Genomic DNA, 20,913 nt, shown 5'->3' on the forward strand with positions numbered 1-20,913 from the left:
AACCAGGACGTCTGGTCATCCTAATGTAAATCACTGGCATTTATAGACTGTGCTTAGCCACAAGTACAAGATGAAAGCATTACAATTATAAATGGGTCCCTCACATCCGACAAATTACGATTTTTCACGTATGCATTGTGTACAGTTTCTGTAGTCAAGCTTGATTTTGTCTTTAACATAATTTAAAATCTGTCATAATTTACTCACCCTAAAATGACATTCCAAACCTGTATGAATTTCTTTCTTCTGTTTAACACAAAATAAGATGTTTTGGGTAATCAAAGTTGTTGGTATCCATTGACCTTCATATTACTTTTTTTCCATACTATGGAAATCAATGCCTACCGTCAACTGTTTGATTACCCCAAATATCTTCTTTGGTGTTTAACAGAAAAAAATTAATTCATACAGGTTTGGAATGACATAAGGGTGAGTAAATGACAACAGAAAATACATAAAATATCATATCTTTAAGACTAATTATTACCAAGACTACCAACTACCATACTCCTATTTATTCACCATATTAAATAGATGAAATAATACATATAAATATATCAAGCCAACTTTTGTGCAACAGAGTGAAACCTTATTTTGTATCAGTTGCTTAAAAAAAAAACCCTGTCCCTCTCATTGCTGTAATAAATTCTATCCATTGACCTTCATGTTACTTTTTTTCCATACTATGGAAATCAATGCCTACCGTCAACTGTTTGATTACCCCAAATATCTTCTTTGGTGTTTAACAGAAAAAATTAATTCATACAGGTTTGGAATGACATAAGGGTGAGTAAATGACAACAGAAAATACATAAAATATCATATCTTTAAGACTAATTATTACCAAGACTACCAACTACCATACTCCTATTTATTCACCATATTAAATAGATGAAATAATACATATAAATATATCAAGCCAACTTTTGTGCAACAGAGTGAAACCTTATTTTGTATCAGTTGCTTAAAAAAAAAACCCTGTCCCTCTCATTGCTGTAATAAATTCATTTTTTACTTGAGCAGTTGAAATGAGCCTTCTGCCACCTACTGGATTTAAACAGCACATTAATGCTCTTATTAATTTAACCTAAGCCTTCCTATTTTCTTCGATCAAACTGTACTTTTGTATACTCTAATAATAATAATAATAATAATAATAGGCAAAGATGATACTAAGCCTCATGGGTTAATCAGATCAAACTGATACAGATGTAGTTCTGAAAAAAAATATTACACTGAAACTTACAAAAACAAGAAAAACAAAGCAGGCAGGTTTATCACAAAAAAAACTGATTTATTTAATATCTCTTTCTTTTTAAAATAATTAGATTTATTCTATTCATCAAACCCTTTCTTTTGAATTTTTTTTTTACATATCAAACTTGGGCCATAATAAAACACACAATGAGCTTGGGAGAGTTAAAACAAGGAAGAGAGAAAGAGAGACACGTGATAAAGCCAAAAAAATAAAATATAATAAAATACATCCTCCTCACATGTAAAATCCACAACCACGATTGTTGAGACTTCAAATAAAAGAAGAGAAGGGGCTGAAGTCCCACGAGAACAACTAATGAGCTAGAACTCCAAGTGCTTTTTAGTTCTAACTTGCCCTGGCGGCTGGTATTTCAGAAGAGAGATTATGACCTACCGGATCAGCGTTTACCTACACAGGCCCTAAAAACCCCCCCATAAGCAGGATTTCATTTCAAACACTCCATGAAAAGAAAGAAAAACCTTGTCTCGCTCAGCTCGGTCATGTAGACGACATCCACCCACCCTGAAATCAAAACGAACAGAGCCGAGCAGTGGAAATCTGGCCAGCCCATGAGAAGCAGTCCAGAATATTCTTTACGAAAAATATATATCACTTAACAGTTTTAAAAACACTGGATGAGCTCTGAACACTGCGTGCCACTGAAACAAGTCCTTGCTAGTGTCGGAGAAACCGAGATTGACGTACTCTTGGTAACTACTGAATTTCCACATTGGAATTCCCAAGAGTCTCCACAGCAGACAGCATGAAACTATGACCAGATCATTACCTGGTTCACAAGTTAAAAAAAATAAAGGTCCTCAGAGAGGTTTGTCCTCTTTATTGAGCGAAGATAACCACCGTAGCCGACTGCGGCCCATCTCGCACCGTTATGGATACCTGTCCATACTGTACAGTAAAGGACTGGGCCGATCATCCTGTAAAAGAAAAAAAATGCACACCACAGAGAGGATGTTCAATGTTTGCTTTTTTCTCTCCACTCCTGTTTTCCTTATATTCACGTCATGGGTTTATGGTTTGTGTCCCCTGAGTCAGGGGAGTCAAATTATGTCTAGATGGAAAAGTCTCTCTTCATAAGGAACAAAAAAAATAAAAAAGACGTGGTGGCCACGGGATCCTCACATAAGACATCTTTAATTGCAGGGTGAGCACAGATCCCAAAGTCCCAGGGCACTTCCTTGAGAACAATATACTGACATGGAGACGCTGAACAATTTCTGAACTGAAAAGGTTTTTTAAAATATATCCTTTGACCATAGTTGATTATCATTTTACCATATTTTTTACAACAAGGAGTGCACATTAAGTCTCTCTTCAAATTTTCTGTTTTTTCTTCTTCCTTTCAGTGTAGTAGTATGATACAGGAAAGAGGGAGAGGATTATTTACAGTGCTGTTGAAAGGGAGGAAATGAACGAGGGAGTGTGCGGTAAAGTACGCAGCATGAGAAGCAAATAGGGGACAGGGTCCCTGTGGCAGAGTAAAAAGGGATTGTTGGGGCCACACAGAAGGGCGGAAACGAGGTCCGTGTTAGGTGGGAATGACGCCGTCACTGTTCTGGATGCCCCGTCTGAGCTCCAGCTCCTCCAGCATCCTCCATAGGTCCTCACGCTCCTTGTCCTTCTTCCTTTCCCTGAAGGAAAGATAGGTAGAGGTTAACTGAGCCGCTCTGTAAACTGCAGGAGTTTACAACACTGCATTGTTTGTTTCTTACCTTTGCCTGTCTGATTTGTAATTGGCGGCGAGTTCGTCAAACAAGGCGCTGTTCATCTCCATGAATGCTTTGAGCACATTGTAGATCAAAGCAGATATTGCCCTGATGGTGGAGGAAAGCAAACACGATGAACATCAAACCACAGGAATGTGTGCAAAGAGTCAATACCAGTTACAACTAGATCATGCTTATTATCGATCAGACCTGATCAAAAGTTTAATAACAATATATACTTTAAAAAGTGATTTTTTTTCTCAGTAGGGCTATATTCTATATATAATTGATCAAAAATGACAGCAAATACATTTATAATGTCACAGAAGATTTCTATTTCAAATAATTGCTTTTCATTTGAGATTTCTATTCAAAGTATCCTGGAAAAAAAAAATCTATTATGATTTCCATAAACAATAACACAACTGTTTTCATCATTGATAATGTTTAAACTTTTGTGTTTGTGCGTGTTGGTGAATTGTATGCGTACAATTATTATGATATGTACGATATGATATTCTCCTGCCAGGATGCTGTTGTAAATGAGAATTAGTTCTTAAGCGACTTGCCTCGTTAAACAAAGGTTAAGAAGAAACACCGATTCAATCAGCATATTAGTATGATTTCTGAAGGATCATGTGACTGGAGTAATGATGCTGAGAAAAGTCTCTCTTCATAAAGAACATAAAAAATAAAAAAGACGTGGTGGCCACGGGATCCTCACATAAGACATCTTTAATTGCAGGGTGAGCACAGATCCCAAAGTCCCAGGGCACTTCCTTGAGAACAATATACTGACATGGAGACGCTGAACAATTTCTGAACTGAAAAGGTTTTTTAAAATATATCCTTTGACCATAGTTGATTATCATTTTACCATATTTTTTACAACAAGGAGTGCACATTAAGTCTCTCTTCAAATTTTCTGTTTTTTCTTCTTCCTTTCAGTGTAGTAGTATGATACAGGAAAGAGGGAGAGGATTATTTACAGTGCTGTTGAAAGGGAGGAAATGAACGAGGGAGTGTGCGGTAAAGTACGCAGCATGAGAAGCAAATAGGGGACAGGGTCCCTGTGGCAGAGTAAAAAGGGATTGTTGGGGCCACACAGAAGGGCGGAAACGAGGTCCGTGTTAGGTGGGAATGACGCCGTCACTGTTCTGGATGCCCCGTCTGAGCTCCAGCTCCTCCAGCATCCTCCATAGGTCCTCACGCTCCTTGTCCTTCTTCCTTTCCCTGAAGGAAAGATAGGTAGAGGTTAACTGAGCCGCTCTGTAAACTGCAGGAGTTTACAACACTGCATTGTTTGTTTCTTACCTTTGCCTGTCTGATTTGTAATTGGCGGCGAGTTCGTCAAACAAGGCGCTGTTCATCTCCATGAATGCTTTGAGCACATTGTAGATCAAAGCAGATATTGCCCTGATGGTGGAGGAAAGCAAACACGATGAACATCAAACCACAGGAATGTGTGCAAAGAGTCAATACCAGTTACAACTAGATCATGCTTATTATCGATCAGACCTTAATTGAACCATGGCCTAGTCCTGGCTTAAGCTAAGCCTCATCTGTGAAACCGGGCCATTATGTTTTGGTAGAAGTTGCAACAATTAAAGAGTTTAATTCTGAGATCAAGTCACAAAAATGGACAATGGATTAACTTAACTTTTCATAAAATTAAGGCATTACCTCTTTTTGACTGCATGTTTTTGGCCAAAACTTCAACAAGCCTCTGATAACCTACAAAAAAAACAAAACAATGAAGCCAACTAGTGAAAATCCTTTAGAAACAATATGGAACTTGATTAAGAATGAGGAAGATAATGGTGAAAAGCAACACTTACAGGTTCTGTTAACGTGGGATCTTTCTCTAGGAACTGTACAATACAATAGGCCAACTAGAAGAAGAGATCACTTCAGATTAACATAAATGCATTTCAAATGTTTAGATCCATAAACTGTCATAAACAAGCATGGAAACAAGGAATCTGTTTCTTCTGCCCCTGAAATGTAAGCGAGCAAACACACATGTGTACAAGTAACAAACAGTTGAGTGTCTGTACCTGGGCATGGAAGAGAGACAAGCTCCTCACTGTGTGCAGAGGCAGCAGCACTTTCACCAGGAACTGTTTGTGCTCAGCTTTGAGAGGAAGCGCAAAACCATTGATGATGCTGTAAAACCAGAGATGTGTGAGACTTTTGATCTGACATTGATAACCACGAAAGAAACTGATAATATACAGGGGACACAAACTTCTAAATGCCTCAGGACTGAGGACAGGGTGGAGTAAAATAAAACAAGAATGTGACCTCTGTGGGTCACCCTTCATGTCTTTCCAAACTCTTTATTTCCTGATTTAAATTTCTCCACATCACTACCAACCAAAAATGGGTCCTAAAATATGACATACCTTCCCAAAATCTCCAGCAGTTCAGCTACGCCATTGAAGTGCTCTGTCTCATATACAAAACTGTCAGGGCAGGAGAGGAGAGGGAAAAATTTAAATAAAAAGATATATCAGCATAACTTAATATTTCATCTAGTATATTCGCAACAAAAACACCTGACAGTTACTTACCAAAGAAAAATGTTGTTGATTTGTTTGCGGATGAAGGCCCTGAGGCCGAGGAACTTTCCGTAGATTCTGTGCAGAACTGTCTTCAGGCAGTCCCTCTCTCGTGGGTCCTCGCTATCAAACAGCTCCAAGAGCTAGAAGTTCACAAGAGGAGTTTTATTAACTATATTAGCAATGTGTACCACTCTAAAAAAAAAGACATATTACCTTTCTTAATACATTGACTCTTATCATTGACAAAAGTTAACTGTACAGTTTAGTGGTAATTATACAAAAAAATATTTGAAAGAAAAAATGCCACTACTGACCAATCAGAATCAAGTATTCAGACAGCTATATCTGTGCTGTTTTACTGGCAATACTGGCTTCATTGGACAATCACTCACCTGTAATACAAATTTCTGGTCGATGTATTTTTTGGCAACGCTGGGCTGAAATTCCTGACTTTCCAAGAAGCGAATGAAGAACTCATAAACGAGCTTAAACATAAAAGGAAGAGAGAGATCAGAAAAACTTGTCGTTGAAATAAAACCTTGCAATTATTTCAAACTTGTTTGATTTTTTAAAAAACATTTTAGACCTTTGTCTGTTTCTATATGCATTACATTTTTAAAAAGGTGATTAAAGGGTTAATTCACCCAAAAATGAACATTAGTCCATGTTTTACTCACCCTCAAGGCATCCCTCAAGGTGCATATGACTTTCTTCTTTCAGACTAATTCAAATCGGAGTATTATTAAAAATTGTCCTGGCTCTTCCAAGCGTTAGAATGGGGTTAGGTGGGTGTTTTTGTTCAACAATCCCAAAGTAGTTCAATAAAGAGCATACATCCATAATAAAACGTGCCTCACGCGGCTCCGGGGGGTGAATAAAGGCTTCCTGTAGAGGATTGATGCATTTTTGTAAGAAAATTATCCATATTTAAAATGATATAAACACCTTTTTCTCACTTCTCCTAACTGTCGTAGGCGGACGCCGTTCCGGGTGGATGACATAAGACGTATGCGTAGCGTACGCGGCGGTGATTAGTGACGTAACGTAAAACATAACGCCGGTCACGAATTAGAAGCACAAAATGAGGATTTGTAAAGAAAAATGTGGGAGGATTTCGATATAAGCCAAGAGGAGACTGGTTTTCCTTTGGTAAAGTAAGGAAACTTTGCTTCTGTAAACAAACATTGGTTTTCGTGAGACTCACGCGCATGCACTACGCCTACGTCATCAGCCGGAAAAGCAGTCTCTCGTGAACGTGTGTACGACAGTTGGCGGTAGTGGTGGGCAGAGCGAGGCTTCATGAAACACTGAAACAGTCGAAGCAAATGTGCCGAGGCTTTGAAACAATTCGACACCCGCCCCTACGGTGACACCTAGTGGTCATTTTCAAGTATTGCTCTGAAATAGACAACGAATCAGTTAAGCGAAGTGACGAATTATAACGTATATGTTGTGCCCGTCAAACTGCCATGTGGGTTGGGGGAGTGGTTAGTGTGCACGATTGGCATGTTGTCAGAACCTGTCACTTTAGGTTCGAACCCCGGATATACAAGCAAGTTTATAATTATAATAAATATTTGAAAGTTGTGTTTTTATTGTTCTGTTCTTGTAATGTGTTGTAACATCTCTCCGACAACTGAATGAACTCTTTGTGAATGTTATTTTGGTCATGAAAAAATTAACAATAAAAGACATCAAGCCACAACACCTGGCATTTTTTACATATAAAGATTTTTATTAAAATATATTAACTGTTCTGCTGCATTAACTCCACTTTTATACTTTTTTTATTCCACTTTTATACTTTGCGGGAGTTAGGTTAAGACAGTGTGTGTGTGCGATTGTGTGGTTTGTTCCCGACCCTGTCGATCAAAAGCAGATTCGGGGCTCGAAACACTTGTGAAACGCCCCGATGTTTTGATTCGCCTTAGTCACGTGACATGTAGGGCTGGGTAAAAAAAACATAGATATCTCGCTATTAATCGATTCTCATTTTTACGGAACGATATCGATTCTTAAATCCCAAGAATCGATTAGTATAGCCTGTTTTTAGTTAATGGACGAAACATTGAAGGGTAATTCTCATCCAATAAATCGCAATAAGCATTGTGCTTTGGTAGTTTTCATATGAAACAAAGTCTCAGATTTCAAATTCTGTCCATTGTATTGCAGTATTTAAACAATAAATGCTGTTTTGGCGCCGTTTAATGTGGAGTGACAGATCGCTGTAGCGCCTCAGTTCAACAGACGCAGTAGTGCGAGGCGCACGTGAAATAATCATCTCCTCCACATTAATACCAGTTTCAGCACAAAATAAACATGACTAAACATCCGAAGGTAAGTTAAAAGAAAGAGTATAACTTTACAATCTGTATCCTGTCTCATGTAATCACTCAATCTGTGTTTCAGCCGTGCAAAGACTCCAATATAACGGCTTGTAAACAATATGTCATGTAATGTCACATTTATGTCAGAAAACACATTAGGTGACCATGAACTCAGTCAGATAGAATAATAAACTGTAGAGAGGGGCATTTTGCTTAATATATGCACAATATAACATATTCATTATAATTTGTACTGTTCTTCAATGTTTAATTTATGTTAGAATAAATCCATCAAGTTTTTATGATAGCCACCATTTAAATGTTTATATTAAAAAAACAACAACAAAAAAACAATTGGAGTAGAAATATTAATATGCAACTAACTTTATTATTGTAAAAACGTCATTAATTTTAACCTTCAATATTATAATAATGTTGTACCAACTGACTCATGTATATTTTACAGCATTAGTTGAGATTTTTTTTCCTTGAGAAAATTTGGCATGTACTGTACATAATATATATATATCCAAAATAATCTATTTTGAATCGAATCGAATTGGTAATCGAATCGAAAGCTTGTGAATGAGAATCGAATCGAATCGTGAAATTTGTGTCAAAACCCAGCCCTAGTGACATGGGTGTTTCGAATCACACTTCGAAGCAGTGGAGCAGTGTTTCGAAACATCTGCACTTCGGGATCTCGACACAGTGTCGAAACGTCCTTTTCACATCAGCCATCCCTAGTTGGAGGAAGTTTGACAAAACGGTTTATATTGTTTTACATATGGATTTTTTTTTAACAAAAATGCATCGATTCTCTACAGGAGGCCTTTATTCACCGGAGTCATGTGATGCAAGTTTTATTACTGATACTTTATTTAACTACTTTTGGACTGTTGAACAAAAACACCCGCCTACCCCAATTCTAACGCTTGGAAGAGTCAGGACGATTTTTAATATAACTCCGATTGGATTCGTCTGAAAGAAGAAAGTCATATACACCCAGGATGCCTTGAGGGTGAGTAAAACATGGTGTAATTTTCATTTTTGGGTGAACTAACCCTTTAATTCCTATTTATTTGATGCTGGCTGTGGCTCTCTACCTGTAAGTGCGGCCATGAAGCCTCCAGCGTGGGCTCGTCTTCCTCTGGGTCAAACTCATTACTGTCACTAGGAGGAAGAGTCCGAAAAATATTGTAGGACACCTGTGACAATTGAAAAGTGGGAACATTTGAGCTATCTCTGAATTATATAGGCATATAAATTAGACAACCACAGAAACTTTCCAGTCACATAGTGTGCTACTAATCTCACCATTTTGACCACCTCGGGGTAGGTCTGCTCAGTCAGGTAGCCCCGGCTGAGGGTGACGTAGTCCACCAACTCATTGAGGGTGGACCGCTTATACTCTTTCATTTTGAGGTCAGACAGCGTGTCCAAGAAGTCAAACAGAGTACAGCACTGCTGCACTTTCTTGAGAAATAGCTCTGGTTGCTCCTGCGCAGAAACATCTAGACAGACAGAAAGAAAGAGTTCATGCAAAATAATCCATGAAGTACTAAAATTCCACAAATGTTTTACATCAACCTCCTTGACTTTCCTACTGTAATCTGCCTCATTTCAGGACTGTTGGTAGGAAGCCTAAAATACTTCACACATTAGCTTGGAGGTCCATCTGGCATTTGACCTCTAAATATTCCAGCTGATAGGGACTTGAGTTTGAAAAGCCATTCAAGACACACGCATACATGTCCCATAACCAACCACTTACAGTGGCAATGTTCATGTAGTATTTGGCTTTACTGACCATATTTAAACACTTCACACAGACAGCATATGCTCACTTTTAAAGCAAAACATTAAAGAGGTTTGTTAAGTTTTACATCTGTAAAACAACAAACAATCTAAAACAACTGTTTTACTGTTCATAAATGTATTTAGATACTGTGTGGATGTCAAAAGTGTAATATGTTCATCATTAATGTGATGAAATATGCTTTAGGATAGCTGACGTTAAATATTTTAAAAAGAAACTGCTGTATAAAAGTATTAAAGATGCATTAAATTGACCAAAAGTGATAGTAATGACTATTACAATGTTTTCTATTACTCAAAGAATCCTGATGAAATGTATCATCGTTTCCACAAAATTATTAAGCAGCACAACTTTTCATCATTGATAATAAGTGTTTCTTGAGCACCAAATCAGCATATTAGAATGATTTCTGAAGAACCATGTGACACTGAAGACTGAAGTAATAATGCTGAAAAATAATTCTGTCAGAGGAATTCAATTTTAAAATTTTGAATAAAATAAAAACTACTTCTATATATAAATAGAAAACACTTATTTTACATTTTAATAATATTTCACAATATTACAGTTTTTACTGTGGTTATCTTCAAATAAATAACAGCCTTGGTAAGCATGAGAGACATAAAAATGGGACATGACACACTTAACAGAACAATCCCATCTTGAACATTTAGACTTTTCTTTCATTTGGTCACACAGCGACAGTTTGTTTGCATTTCAGTGTAAGGCTGCACGATAAAATTGCATGCGGTATTTAATGCGCATCTTATCAGTAAAGCCGGTTCTGTAATCAGCGGTAAATCTCCATCACGTGGTTGCTTTCACATTGAGCAGCATTAACTACACAGAGCTGTTGTTCACTGACGAGCTGCGCAAAAAATCGTGTGAATATGAACGTGGTTTTGCGCATCTCGTCAGTGAACAACAGCTCTGTGTAGTTAATGCTGCTCAATGTGAAAGCAACCACGTGATGGAGATTTACCGCTGATTACAGAACCGGCTTTACTGATAAGATGCACGTTAAACATCACATGCGATTTATCGTGCAGCCCTAATTCACTGCGTCACTTTGCTTTTTTGTTATTATAGTACAACCAACCTTATCAGCTCTATCAGACCAATAAAACCAGCAAAACACTCTGCCATCACCAACCATTAACTTCATCTGACCATGTAAACACAGCTTACCTTTCAGCAGAGGCAGCTGCACCAGCTCTATAGGCTTGTCCTGAGATCTGAACTGGGACGAGCTCTGTGCTCGCTTCTGCCTGGCTTTCCTGACAGACTTCCTGGAGAAGCCGTCCACCTTGTCCACCGACGGGGCTGTAGTGGCTGCTGAAGACATAGCCCTGTGCCAGAGAGAGTTTATAGGCAACAAAGAAAGAGGAAAACAGAACCGTCAGGAATAATGTGCAGAAAACCATTTTGAGATTTTGAAGCGTGCATCCAATGGGCAATTTACTATCCCATGATGAGGCCACAGGTGAGGGGTTGTGAATGGCAGTGAATGCAAATTCAGATGCTTGGCTTTACTGAGCAGCAGAATATTCAATCTAAATGACAAAAGCAAATAAGCTTCCTATGGAGGAGGCATTTTAAGGCATCATAGACACGCTCTAAATGAAAAGTCTGTTACGAATTAAAATCCTCATCCAGTCATGATCAGGACAGACGTGCACTCGAGCCGTCAAACTCTACCTGCTTTGGCCTTTCAAATTCAATGTTAGTAAACAGCGGTGGGCCATTACAGGTTAAATTGTACTAAGGCTGGTGTCCCTGAGGCTTCTCAGCCTTACGTAAGGGCTCAAAACACACCCACAGGAATGCCATGCACTGGGATTACCATGGGACGGATGTGACAGGAAGTGATGAGGCTTTAGTACTCCTCCCAGGCAGAGCAGGAAGTGGAGGAGTAGCAGAAGGAGGTGGGGACTTCACATTGTACACGTTTAGCAAGGCCATATCTCCACTAGAATGAGGAGTAGCAGAAGGAGGTGGGGACTTCACATTGTACACGTTTAGCAAGGCCATATCTCCACTAGAATGAGGAGTAGCAGAAGGAGGTGGGGACTTCACATTGTACACGTTTAGCAAGGCCATATCTCCACTAGAATGAGGAGTAGGTACTCCTCCCAGTCTCTCCAGGAGGAGGAGGAGTAGCAGAAGGAGGTGGGGACTTCACATTGTACACGTTTAGCAAGGCCATATCTCCACTAGAATGAGGAGTAGCAGAAGGAGGTGGGGACTTCACATTGTACACGTTTAGCAAGGCCATATCTCCACTAGAATGAGGAGGAGTAGCAGCATGTAACGTTGGACAAAATGATGAGCAACAAAAAATAAAACAAAAACCAAACAATGAAACAAAAAAAAAAACAATAAATAAATTAAAATAAATATCAAAAACAAAAAGCAAAACAGAAAAAACACGCAAACAATAAAAACAAACAAAAATAAATCATAAACAATAACAAAAATAAAACTAAACAAAAAGCAAAACAAAAAACACTAACTATTTTAATAAATATCAAAAGCAAAACAAAAATAAAAACACGCAAAGAACAAAAACAAACAAAATAGTAAACAATAACGAAAATAAAACAAAACAAGAACAAAACCCAAACCATAAAACAAGGGCAAAAAAACAATACCAAAACTAAAAACGAATTGGAAAATACGCTGGTTCTACCATGCCATGTTTTTAAATGCTAAAAAAGACTGCAATGAAGAAATTTAATGAAAACCATTCATCCTGAATAAGAACACGTTTTTTTCCCCCCCAACCACCATCTTTTCAGCTAAAATGTTAACATCCTGACACTTTGCTATGGTAGGAGCCGGATGGAGAGTAACAGACAGCTGATTCATTTCACAACAGGCGCAGATACTTTGTTCTCCAGAGTGTATCTACAGGGGGTCTATGGATGTGACCTTCTGTTCTGCCCTGTGTCCTACATTTTTGTACACGCATCAATTTCAGCTCCAGCTTACAAAAAAGAAACCTAACTGAAGACCAGAAAAAGGGGGCCATTAGTGTATCATCAGTTTATAAATACTCATAATGGATGATATTAAAACACACATTAATTAATTAACATTAATAAGAATAAAATTAGCAACCAGTATAACACTTTTTTTAAATCCACACTAAAATGCAAACATATTATGCATTACAATGCAAAGGCTTTTCACTTATTTAAATGACTGTACAATATATTACTGTATTACTGACCTGAACCTTCACTGGCTCAAAGTTAAAGATCTAGGGCCTTTCGCTTTCTTCTGGATTCCTGCAAGGGGTGTTGGCTAACAGAGACCTCACAGTTTCGGAGTTACACAGTTACAGAGTCCTCCAACAATGACAAGCAAACATCTACCAATTAAAAACCTCGTATCTGCTGACAAGGAAGAAGACAACTCGTCTGAAAGTTAGAGTAATGAAGACATAAGATATTCCCTTAAGTCTACTTATCTGGTAGTTTGAAAGTTTGCCGGTTTATCTGATCTGCCCTGGCCTGATATTGCTTGTGTTTCTTACCTACCCGTGTTGAATCTCCAGATTTGCTTTCTTTCAAGTTGTCAAAATAAAAGGCCTAATTTGCACAAAAACATGTGTTTTGCATATCCAGTGGCTATGATAAGCAATTGTCACTGGGTATACATCTAATTTTTTGTTTTCATGGGTTTAATAGAACAATAGGTAGATAACTAGATTAAAACTCTTTAAAAAAATTTAATTTTCAATGTACAATAACACAACTAAATGCATTCATTTTATGTAGTCAAACACTACTCATGCAACCCAATATAGACTTTCATGTTTTTCAATACAGTTTCAATACAGACTTTGTCATTTTACATCAAACAAATGCCCTTGCCGTCTAAAAAAAATGATGGCTAATTGTGTAACATACAAAGCAAAAGGGAACAATCTCCAAAACGAAAGGCCATGACATACATTTAAGCAAGATCTTATGCCTAAACACTCTTTGCTAATAAATTTCACAACTGAGTGTGTAACTGTCAGTTATCAGGCTGATAAATGTGAGGCTGCCATAACATCAGTCATAAACTAAAAGGACTTTGGAGGCAAAGCCACGCCATGTAGGGAAGTGTTTCTGCCATCCTTACTGCTGCTTGTGAATTGAAAAACAAGAACAAGTCGTTTAAGAAAAGTAAGTTACATTTAACATTAATCTCAACCCAAACTGTAATATAAAAGGTCACCAATCTGAAATTATTCAAAACATCAACTCAACTTTAGATACTGACAAGTTTTCAGTGATCTGTTTTTCATATGATGAGCCACATGTAGCCCATGGATGCCTTACCAAAACAGAGATGAACTTAAGACCACGAGACCCTTATGTAAAAATTAGCTTTGAAGAACAGCCGACTGCTTTTCCATCCTGCAGATGTGTTTACATTATGGTGACTCTAATATGGCCCTAGACGGCCTGCCAGTACGAGCCTGGGATTTAAAGTGCTGAGAAACAAAGCACTGCACACTTAACCACGGTCCAGGATTTATTCCCCATTCATCTAACAGTATTATAAATCAACGCTCAAGATACCAAGTTGTTTATTGGACGTTCATGGTTTCAAACACAAGGCCTTCGCATACATAAGAGAAGGACTGTGATGTTTAAGTCCATTAATTGAACATAAAATGTAAGCGCACCTTCTTCATTGACTGAACTATTAAACTTCTCACGCCATGTCAAGCCAGGAAATAGCAACTGAACAGTCAGGACTTGGACTTGGCTGTTTTAAAGCGTGAAATGTCATCTATTGAAGCGGTTTGGTTATACATTTACTTATTAAAAGTGTAGGATCATTGTTGTACAACATGACCCACATTCAGTTAAGCTTCGGCTCACAAACGGACACCTTGACGTCCTCACAACCTCCAGTAAAACACCCTGGCAAAATACAGAATTAGTTTTGTTGTGACTGTGCACAGTTATCCCATTTTTAGAGGCGGCAAAGGAACTCCAAAATATTACACCCCCTTACATCACGAACAGGACGTGGACACTGCCGATTTGTTTTTTTTCTCCAGACAACAGCAGTGCAAAGAGCGTGTTCTTCTAGGTGGTTGATTCGCTACAGAAACTGATGTGCTTACATATCCTGAAGTGTCCTGCTGGGGTTTTGTAACCTAAAATTGTTTAGCCTCTCTCTTGGACTTCGTTTAGATGATTCAAATAAAATTTTTAAAACATCTATATTTCTATGCCTGACCATCACTATACAACTATTTTTTGAGGGGACTAGTGGCAGTTCTCTTCCACTTTATGTTCTTGGTTAAATTTAAAAAAAAATTAAAAAAAGCAAACAACTTGTTGCACCATTTCTGTAAAAAAAAGAATTATGAATAATTATGAAATAATTATTATTTTAGTAATATTAATTATGTATGATGATTATTCCTAAAAAAACTACTATGTATTTCTTTCAATTGTATTCGGGAATTTTAATGGATATATTCAAACATTCAATTATTTTACAATGGTGAATAACCGGAGAGCAACAGCTGATTTAAGAACAAATTGAAAGCTCTGTATGACTCTCAGTGCAGACAAAAAGTGACAATCACATGTGAAAATCAGAGAAAGTGGAGAGGCAGCTTAAAGCATTACAGTTTTATAGTTCTCACTGGACTAACCAAATTTTGACAGGCACAATAACGATATTAGCTATGTTTGACTTTTTTTTTTTTTCTTTATCTAATAATCATGCAATTTCATTATCCAAAATACTATTTTGTTTCAAAATCTAATGGTTTAAAAATCTGCTGCGAAACACCTGACCGTATCGTAACGCTTTTCCAACATTTTCATGAGTAGCAAAAATGTTTTTGCCCCAAAGAAACCACTTTTAATAATACATCTCAAATTTCTCAAGCTTTGAATTTAAAGAACATACTGCGAGACAACAGCTTGAGTCTGTGTTTGGTTTATAAGGAAGGGCCCTGTAACATACAATTGACTCCTCTCATTGATTAGAACGCCTGACTCAAATTACAACCATTACACAGATGGTTGTCCTTTACATTGACACAATGTTTTTGACAAAGCGAACACTGGATCGGCGTTTATAAAGACAGCAAACTTTCCTTCTACATACTCCATTATGCTTTATCCAAAACATTTTTATGCATAAGACAGACTACAGACAGTTCTGGCAAGTCACTCACGTTGTCCAAGGTTTAACTACATTTTTGTTTCCAACACAAAGTGACTGGTATGATCTTGAATTGTGCTTTCCTTGACAGAAAAAAGTATGTCCTGTCTCAATATAAACACTACCAGACAGAAAACCAGGAGACCAGAAGAGTTCAAATCAGTGTGCCTGAAAAGTCTCAAATTGTCAGTCCGTGAAACGCATGACTGTGGAACAAAAACAGGTGTGGAGTATATTGCATTCCCAAGAGCTTGAAAGACAAGGCCAATAAACAAGACTGTTGACTTGGTAAAGCCAGTGTGCCGACGAAACATGCTACCAAAAATATTAGGGATGCACGATATATCGGCCACCATATCGGTATCGGCCGATAAATGCTCATTTTTTCTGTTATCGGTATCGGCCCAATAAGAAAATTTGGCCGATATCTTAAAGCCGATAAATAATGCATTATTTCCTTCAGAGACACTTCAGATGCGCGCTGTTCATTTGCAGCCTTTTGTGCAATTGTACGTTGTAATATTGTGTTTATTTGATGTATATCTGATTTATCTCATATAGAATGCGTTTGGTTAAGTTAAAAGAGCGCTTCAGTTTACCAGTGATAAACTCAAACAGCAGTGCACAACATTAATAACTATGATTGGGAATGTCGTGTATATAAAATTCTAATGAGAACATTATTATAATAAAACGTTGTGAATTCTTTGGGTTTAGTTGTTTGCATTGTGTTAAGGGTAAGTTTAGGGTAAGGGTATGTATGGACGGGTAGGTTTAGGGTGGTGAGTGTGATTTGACCAAGTACAACATGTTCCCGGATCAACATCATTCCAATCAACCAATCAGAATTGAGAGATAACTTTTCAGGAAATGTCAGTTTTAGGCTTACAATCAGGATTAGGCACTTCTACACCCTTGTTAATCAGCTATCATTTCCCTCTGATTTTAGGAATAAATTATGGGTAAAGTTAGGTTTAGGGATGGTGATTGGGTTAAGTCTGTATTTTTGGACAGTAATGTTGATCCAAGATAAACAAAAGATGTTGATCCAGGAACATGTCTTACTTGGCAAAATCACGGCGACCAGTTTAGGGTAGTGGTAGGTATGGACATTTAAAAAAAGGCCTCAAACCACATGAATAAGATGCTGGTAGCACAATCTGATAGGTAGCATTTTTCGCTATCGATTTGTGCTACCTATCTTTTTAATGGGAGGTAGCACAATCTGAGCGGGCAGCACAAATCGTCAGAACACCGGCAAAAACCAAAGAAAACCTGAAGGTGACAAACTCAACACTGATTATTTGCATTTACTCAGATTTGGAAAGTGAGTTGATGTTCTCATCCCATCAAAGGCTGATCAGACTGCCTACACAGGTGCCTAAGAATATACCTCAACATTTATGAAGAAAATATAATAATCACCACTGCACAGTGAACAACCGGTGCTCATTTCACAGCCTTATCCCATACCGATATGAAGAAGGCGTTTCTGAATACCTCAAATGAGCAAATACGTCAGAAACCGAATGACAAGATTGTAATCAAGGCACGATCGTGTTTAACTGCCTGTAAACACAAATCGACCTGAGAGGTTTTGATCTTTTAGAGTGCATACCGGTAGTTCTCTAGTTATAAATAATTGGCTGGTCAGTCTGCTTTAAATGACCGGACCCTTATTAGATATCACTCTAAAATCACTAGTAACTTAGCAATGCAGTGCTTAATTGTGTTTCTTACCTCTTTCGATGGTTCTCGGGTCCAGGTGGCTCGTTTTAAGCAGCTAACCTTGTACTTGCAGGCGACCCAGCTAACGTTAGCCAGCTAACTCAAGCGCTTCACTATCGGACTATTTAAACCGGTCTCGGCTTTGGAATACAGTCCGCGTATGAATGGTGACGATTTTTCCGACTGAAGTCACACCAAAATCCCTGTCTGTGAGATAATTAGAAAGCCGTCTGAAGGTATGTCAGCATTGCACTGCTAGCAGGAGCTCCCCGTGCAGCTAATCCCTGTAGCTGCCGTCCCAGCCTGCACCAAAAGCCACATTCATACACATTCACTGACCGACTACATACACCCAGATGTTGGTCACTAAGGTAAGAATGTCCTTCTCCTTACTGCTAAACTCACTCAAATGGCGACTAATTGCTAACCTGTTATCACAAGTATATGTTAGCAGGCTGTGCTAGTGCTCTGTGCCAATTTTTTCCTGGCTCAAAACAGACCGCTAAACCGAGCTTGATGAACCGCTGGTTTATGCTGTTAGGCCAATGATTGGTTACTCGTTGCACAACGAACGCGTGGATTGGTCGGTGGACTGTCAATCAAAAACTGTTTAGGCACGCCTCGAAAGTCAAACGTCATTGACGTCGAGGAGCTATGGAGGTAGGTTGCGGCGTAAATGTCTGCGATGGAGATTGGATGAAGACAAGGACCAGAAATGCCCGTATGGCGAGAAATGTCACCCGAGCTGTGGTCCGCTCGGTCTTCGCTGGCTCTGTTTTCCTCAAATGAGTCGCATTACAACAAAGTAATTACGCGTATAACGCCATAGACTACTAGACGAAGGATTCCACTAACGTTTCCTATTCTTAGAAAAGGATTCGGGGGATTTTTCCCCTCTTCAGTTACAGAGTCCTCACTTGGAACACGCTGTTACATAACTTAAATGACACTGACCAGTGAGGATGTTCCACCTCGTTCATTTATTCATTCACCCTTTCATCTACTCGTTCTCGTTCTCAGCTGTGAGACAATTTAATGCTTCCGTTCCAATTACATGTTTTACTAACATGATTATTAAATTAAAGTACAGTATGTGCAATAACCTTATAATTATTTATCACCCTAAACCCTAGTACATCCCTACAACTTATTTTATTTTATTCTATTCCTATTCCATCTCTACCACACCTGTACATACAATTTAATCTTTTTTTGTGGTTTATATTTATGCATGTGTATTTTATTCACATCTAATTTTTATTATCTGTGTGTTGTTGTTGTCTCCGTGTACTGGAAGCTTGTGACACTATAACAAATTCCTTGTATGTGCAAACATACTTGGCAATAAAGCTCTTTCTGATTCTAAAGCTCGTTCTGATTATATAGTTGGTTGTATAGTTATGCATAATGGTTAGTCTCTCGACCAATGTACATTTTGAGTTGCGCTGAATCTCAGCCTCGAACTTCCTCTGAACTATGTAACTGGAGCATAAATAAATCGTTTAAACCTGGGAAGACGGTTTTAAGGATACAACTCTGACAGTTCAGTGGCCTTTAGTGATGATAGTGTTGTTAGTAGTTTGGTATGAATGGGTGCTTTTGAATTAATCTTTTAAGTAATGGAAGGATTCCATTTCCCTCACGAATCTTCTTTTTTTAGATTTGTAGATGGGCATTTTTTTTACTAAAGTGTAATGAAACAAGGAATCTGTCACTTACAACTCACAAAAGATCCTCTAGTCGCCACCTACTGGTGTAAAGCCGCAGAAGAGGTCATTGCGCGAATCAGCAAACAAATCGTTTTGGAGAACCGGTCACTGAATCAAAATTGCCATCACTAATGACTTTTGCGGATCATCTTCTGTAAAGATCAATTCTTAAATTGTTTTTTGCAGTGAACTACACCATTTCAAGATAATTGCATTAATATTTCAGTTTTCAGTACTTGAGAAGAGTTCACGGAGAATCCATTCCACTGTTCTCCACGATGTACTTTGTACGTTACTACCACAGGATGGCGATAGATTACCTTAACTTTGTTCCTGCCATTCTCAGTGAAGATTCTTGCTCAGTACGAGATGATCAAATATAATATGTTTGATAAAATACGAACACAGTTCAACATTATTCCCGGGGAAATGACTAATAAAATGTCCATTTTTTTTATTCAGGTAAGCCTAATGTTTTAAAAGCATAAATGTTCCATGTAGTCCATAAATTATTGTGAGGTCATAAAACTGCATTCATTTTTTAGATTTGGGGGGAAAAGTCACTTAAAGTAGTTTTAGAGCAAGCACAACATGTCACACTAGTAGACTCTGATGTCACTGCTTTCATGTCAGCTACCCTCCGAATAAATTAGATTTTTTTCTTTTGCAGTGAATGTGAAAAAAACAACTTAAGCCAATATACTGCAGTACATAGAGCCTAAATGTGTGTAATTTACAATTAGCTATAGTGTGGAAATATATGTACGGTGGGAAACGAGCAAGGTCCTCTAGCACTTACACAGTGGATTAAAATCAATACATCATGCAGAAAGTAGACCTTTGTCCAAAGAGCTGACAAATTGAGAAATGAGTATGTGTGCCTCTGAACCTTGCTGGATCAAGATAACAGAACACGAGCACACTTACACTGATAAGAGGAAACACTGCAAGCCAAGTATTTAGTTAGTCATAATCAAAAAGTAATTTTGAAGCATAAACATCAAACATAATGCTGTAATACAAAATGTTCATACTCACCAGTGATCGCTTTGTAATGGAATTGTTTTAATTAAAAAACATACCCATTTCAGATGACAAGAACACAAATACAGTGGTAATTCATACTGGTTTTTTATTCACGGTAATAATAAGAACAGAAAAATGGCAAGAACATTGCAGACGAGGAGCCATAGGTTACAGATACACTACATGTGCGAGTTAAGATGACCATGAACGGCTCAAAATTCAGCACAAGTAAGGTGTACAAGCTTCATTCATAATGCATTTCAATGCAACCCTAAAACACCATCCAGCCGTCTGTGATATGATATCCACTTCAGCTCAGTGCACTGTAAAATAAAACGGCTTATTCATAAATGGTACATTTACTATATGCACAACTGATCACAATTGAATATATGCACAACTGTTTCCTTTATTTATACTGGTGCACAGATAAATTTGTCACCTTCAAAATATGTTACCAGAACCCCGTTAATAAATTCCACATATAGCACATTAAACAAATCTGTAGATACACACCATATGTAAGGGGGGGGGGGGGGTTAAAAGAAAAGCTTTCAATTACATAAAAAATG

At 37.9% G+C, this 20,913-nt stretch overlaps 1 protein-coding gene and 1 long non-coding RNA gene across 2 annotated transcripts; both read right to left on the minus strand.

Moving 5' to 3' along the window:
- Window positions 1–2,242: 2,242 nt before the first annotated feature.
- Window positions 2,243–18,113, minus strand: ppp2r5ea (protein phosphatase 2, regulatory subunit B', epsilon isoform a). Its single transcript, XM_016277413.1, has 14 exons — window positions 17,619–18,113; window positions 10,881–11,041; window positions 9,191–9,387; window positions 8,980–9,081; window positions 5,939–6,031; window positions 5,556–5,686; window positions 5,388–5,447; window positions 5,040–5,148; window positions 4,821–4,874; window positions 4,666–4,716; window positions 4,297–4,352; window positions 4,128–4,215; window positions 2,989–3,122; window positions 2,243–2,907 (listed from the first exon to the last, which is right to left on the minus strand). Exons 2-14 carry the CDS (start codon window positions 11,035–11,037, stop codon window positions 2,805–2,807), a joined length of 1,335 nt encoding a protein of 444 aa, XP_016132899.1. The 5' UTR covers window positions 11,038–11,041; window positions 17,619–18,113; the 3' UTR covers window positions 2,243–2,804.
- LOC107589066 (uncharacterized) lies at window positions 3,700–4,404 on the minus strand. Its single transcript, XR_001609641.1, has 2 exons — window positions 4,297–4,404; window positions 3,700–4,215 (listed from the first exon to the last, which is right to left on the minus strand). It is a non-coding gene; the product is annotated as an uncharacterized lncRNA (long non-coding RNA).
- Window positions 18,114–20,913: the final 2,800 nt, after the last annotated feature.

The sequence above is a fragment of the Sinocyclocheilus grahami genome, unplaced genomic scaffold (genome assembly GCF_001515645.1).
Source record: "Sinocyclocheilus grahami isolate Dianchi unplaced genomic scaffold, SAMN03320097.WGS_v1.1 scaffold111.1, whole genome shotgun sequence".
NCBI lineage: Eukaryota > Metazoa > Chordata > Actinopteri > Cypriniformes > Cyprinidae > Sinocyclocheilus > Sinocyclocheilus grahami.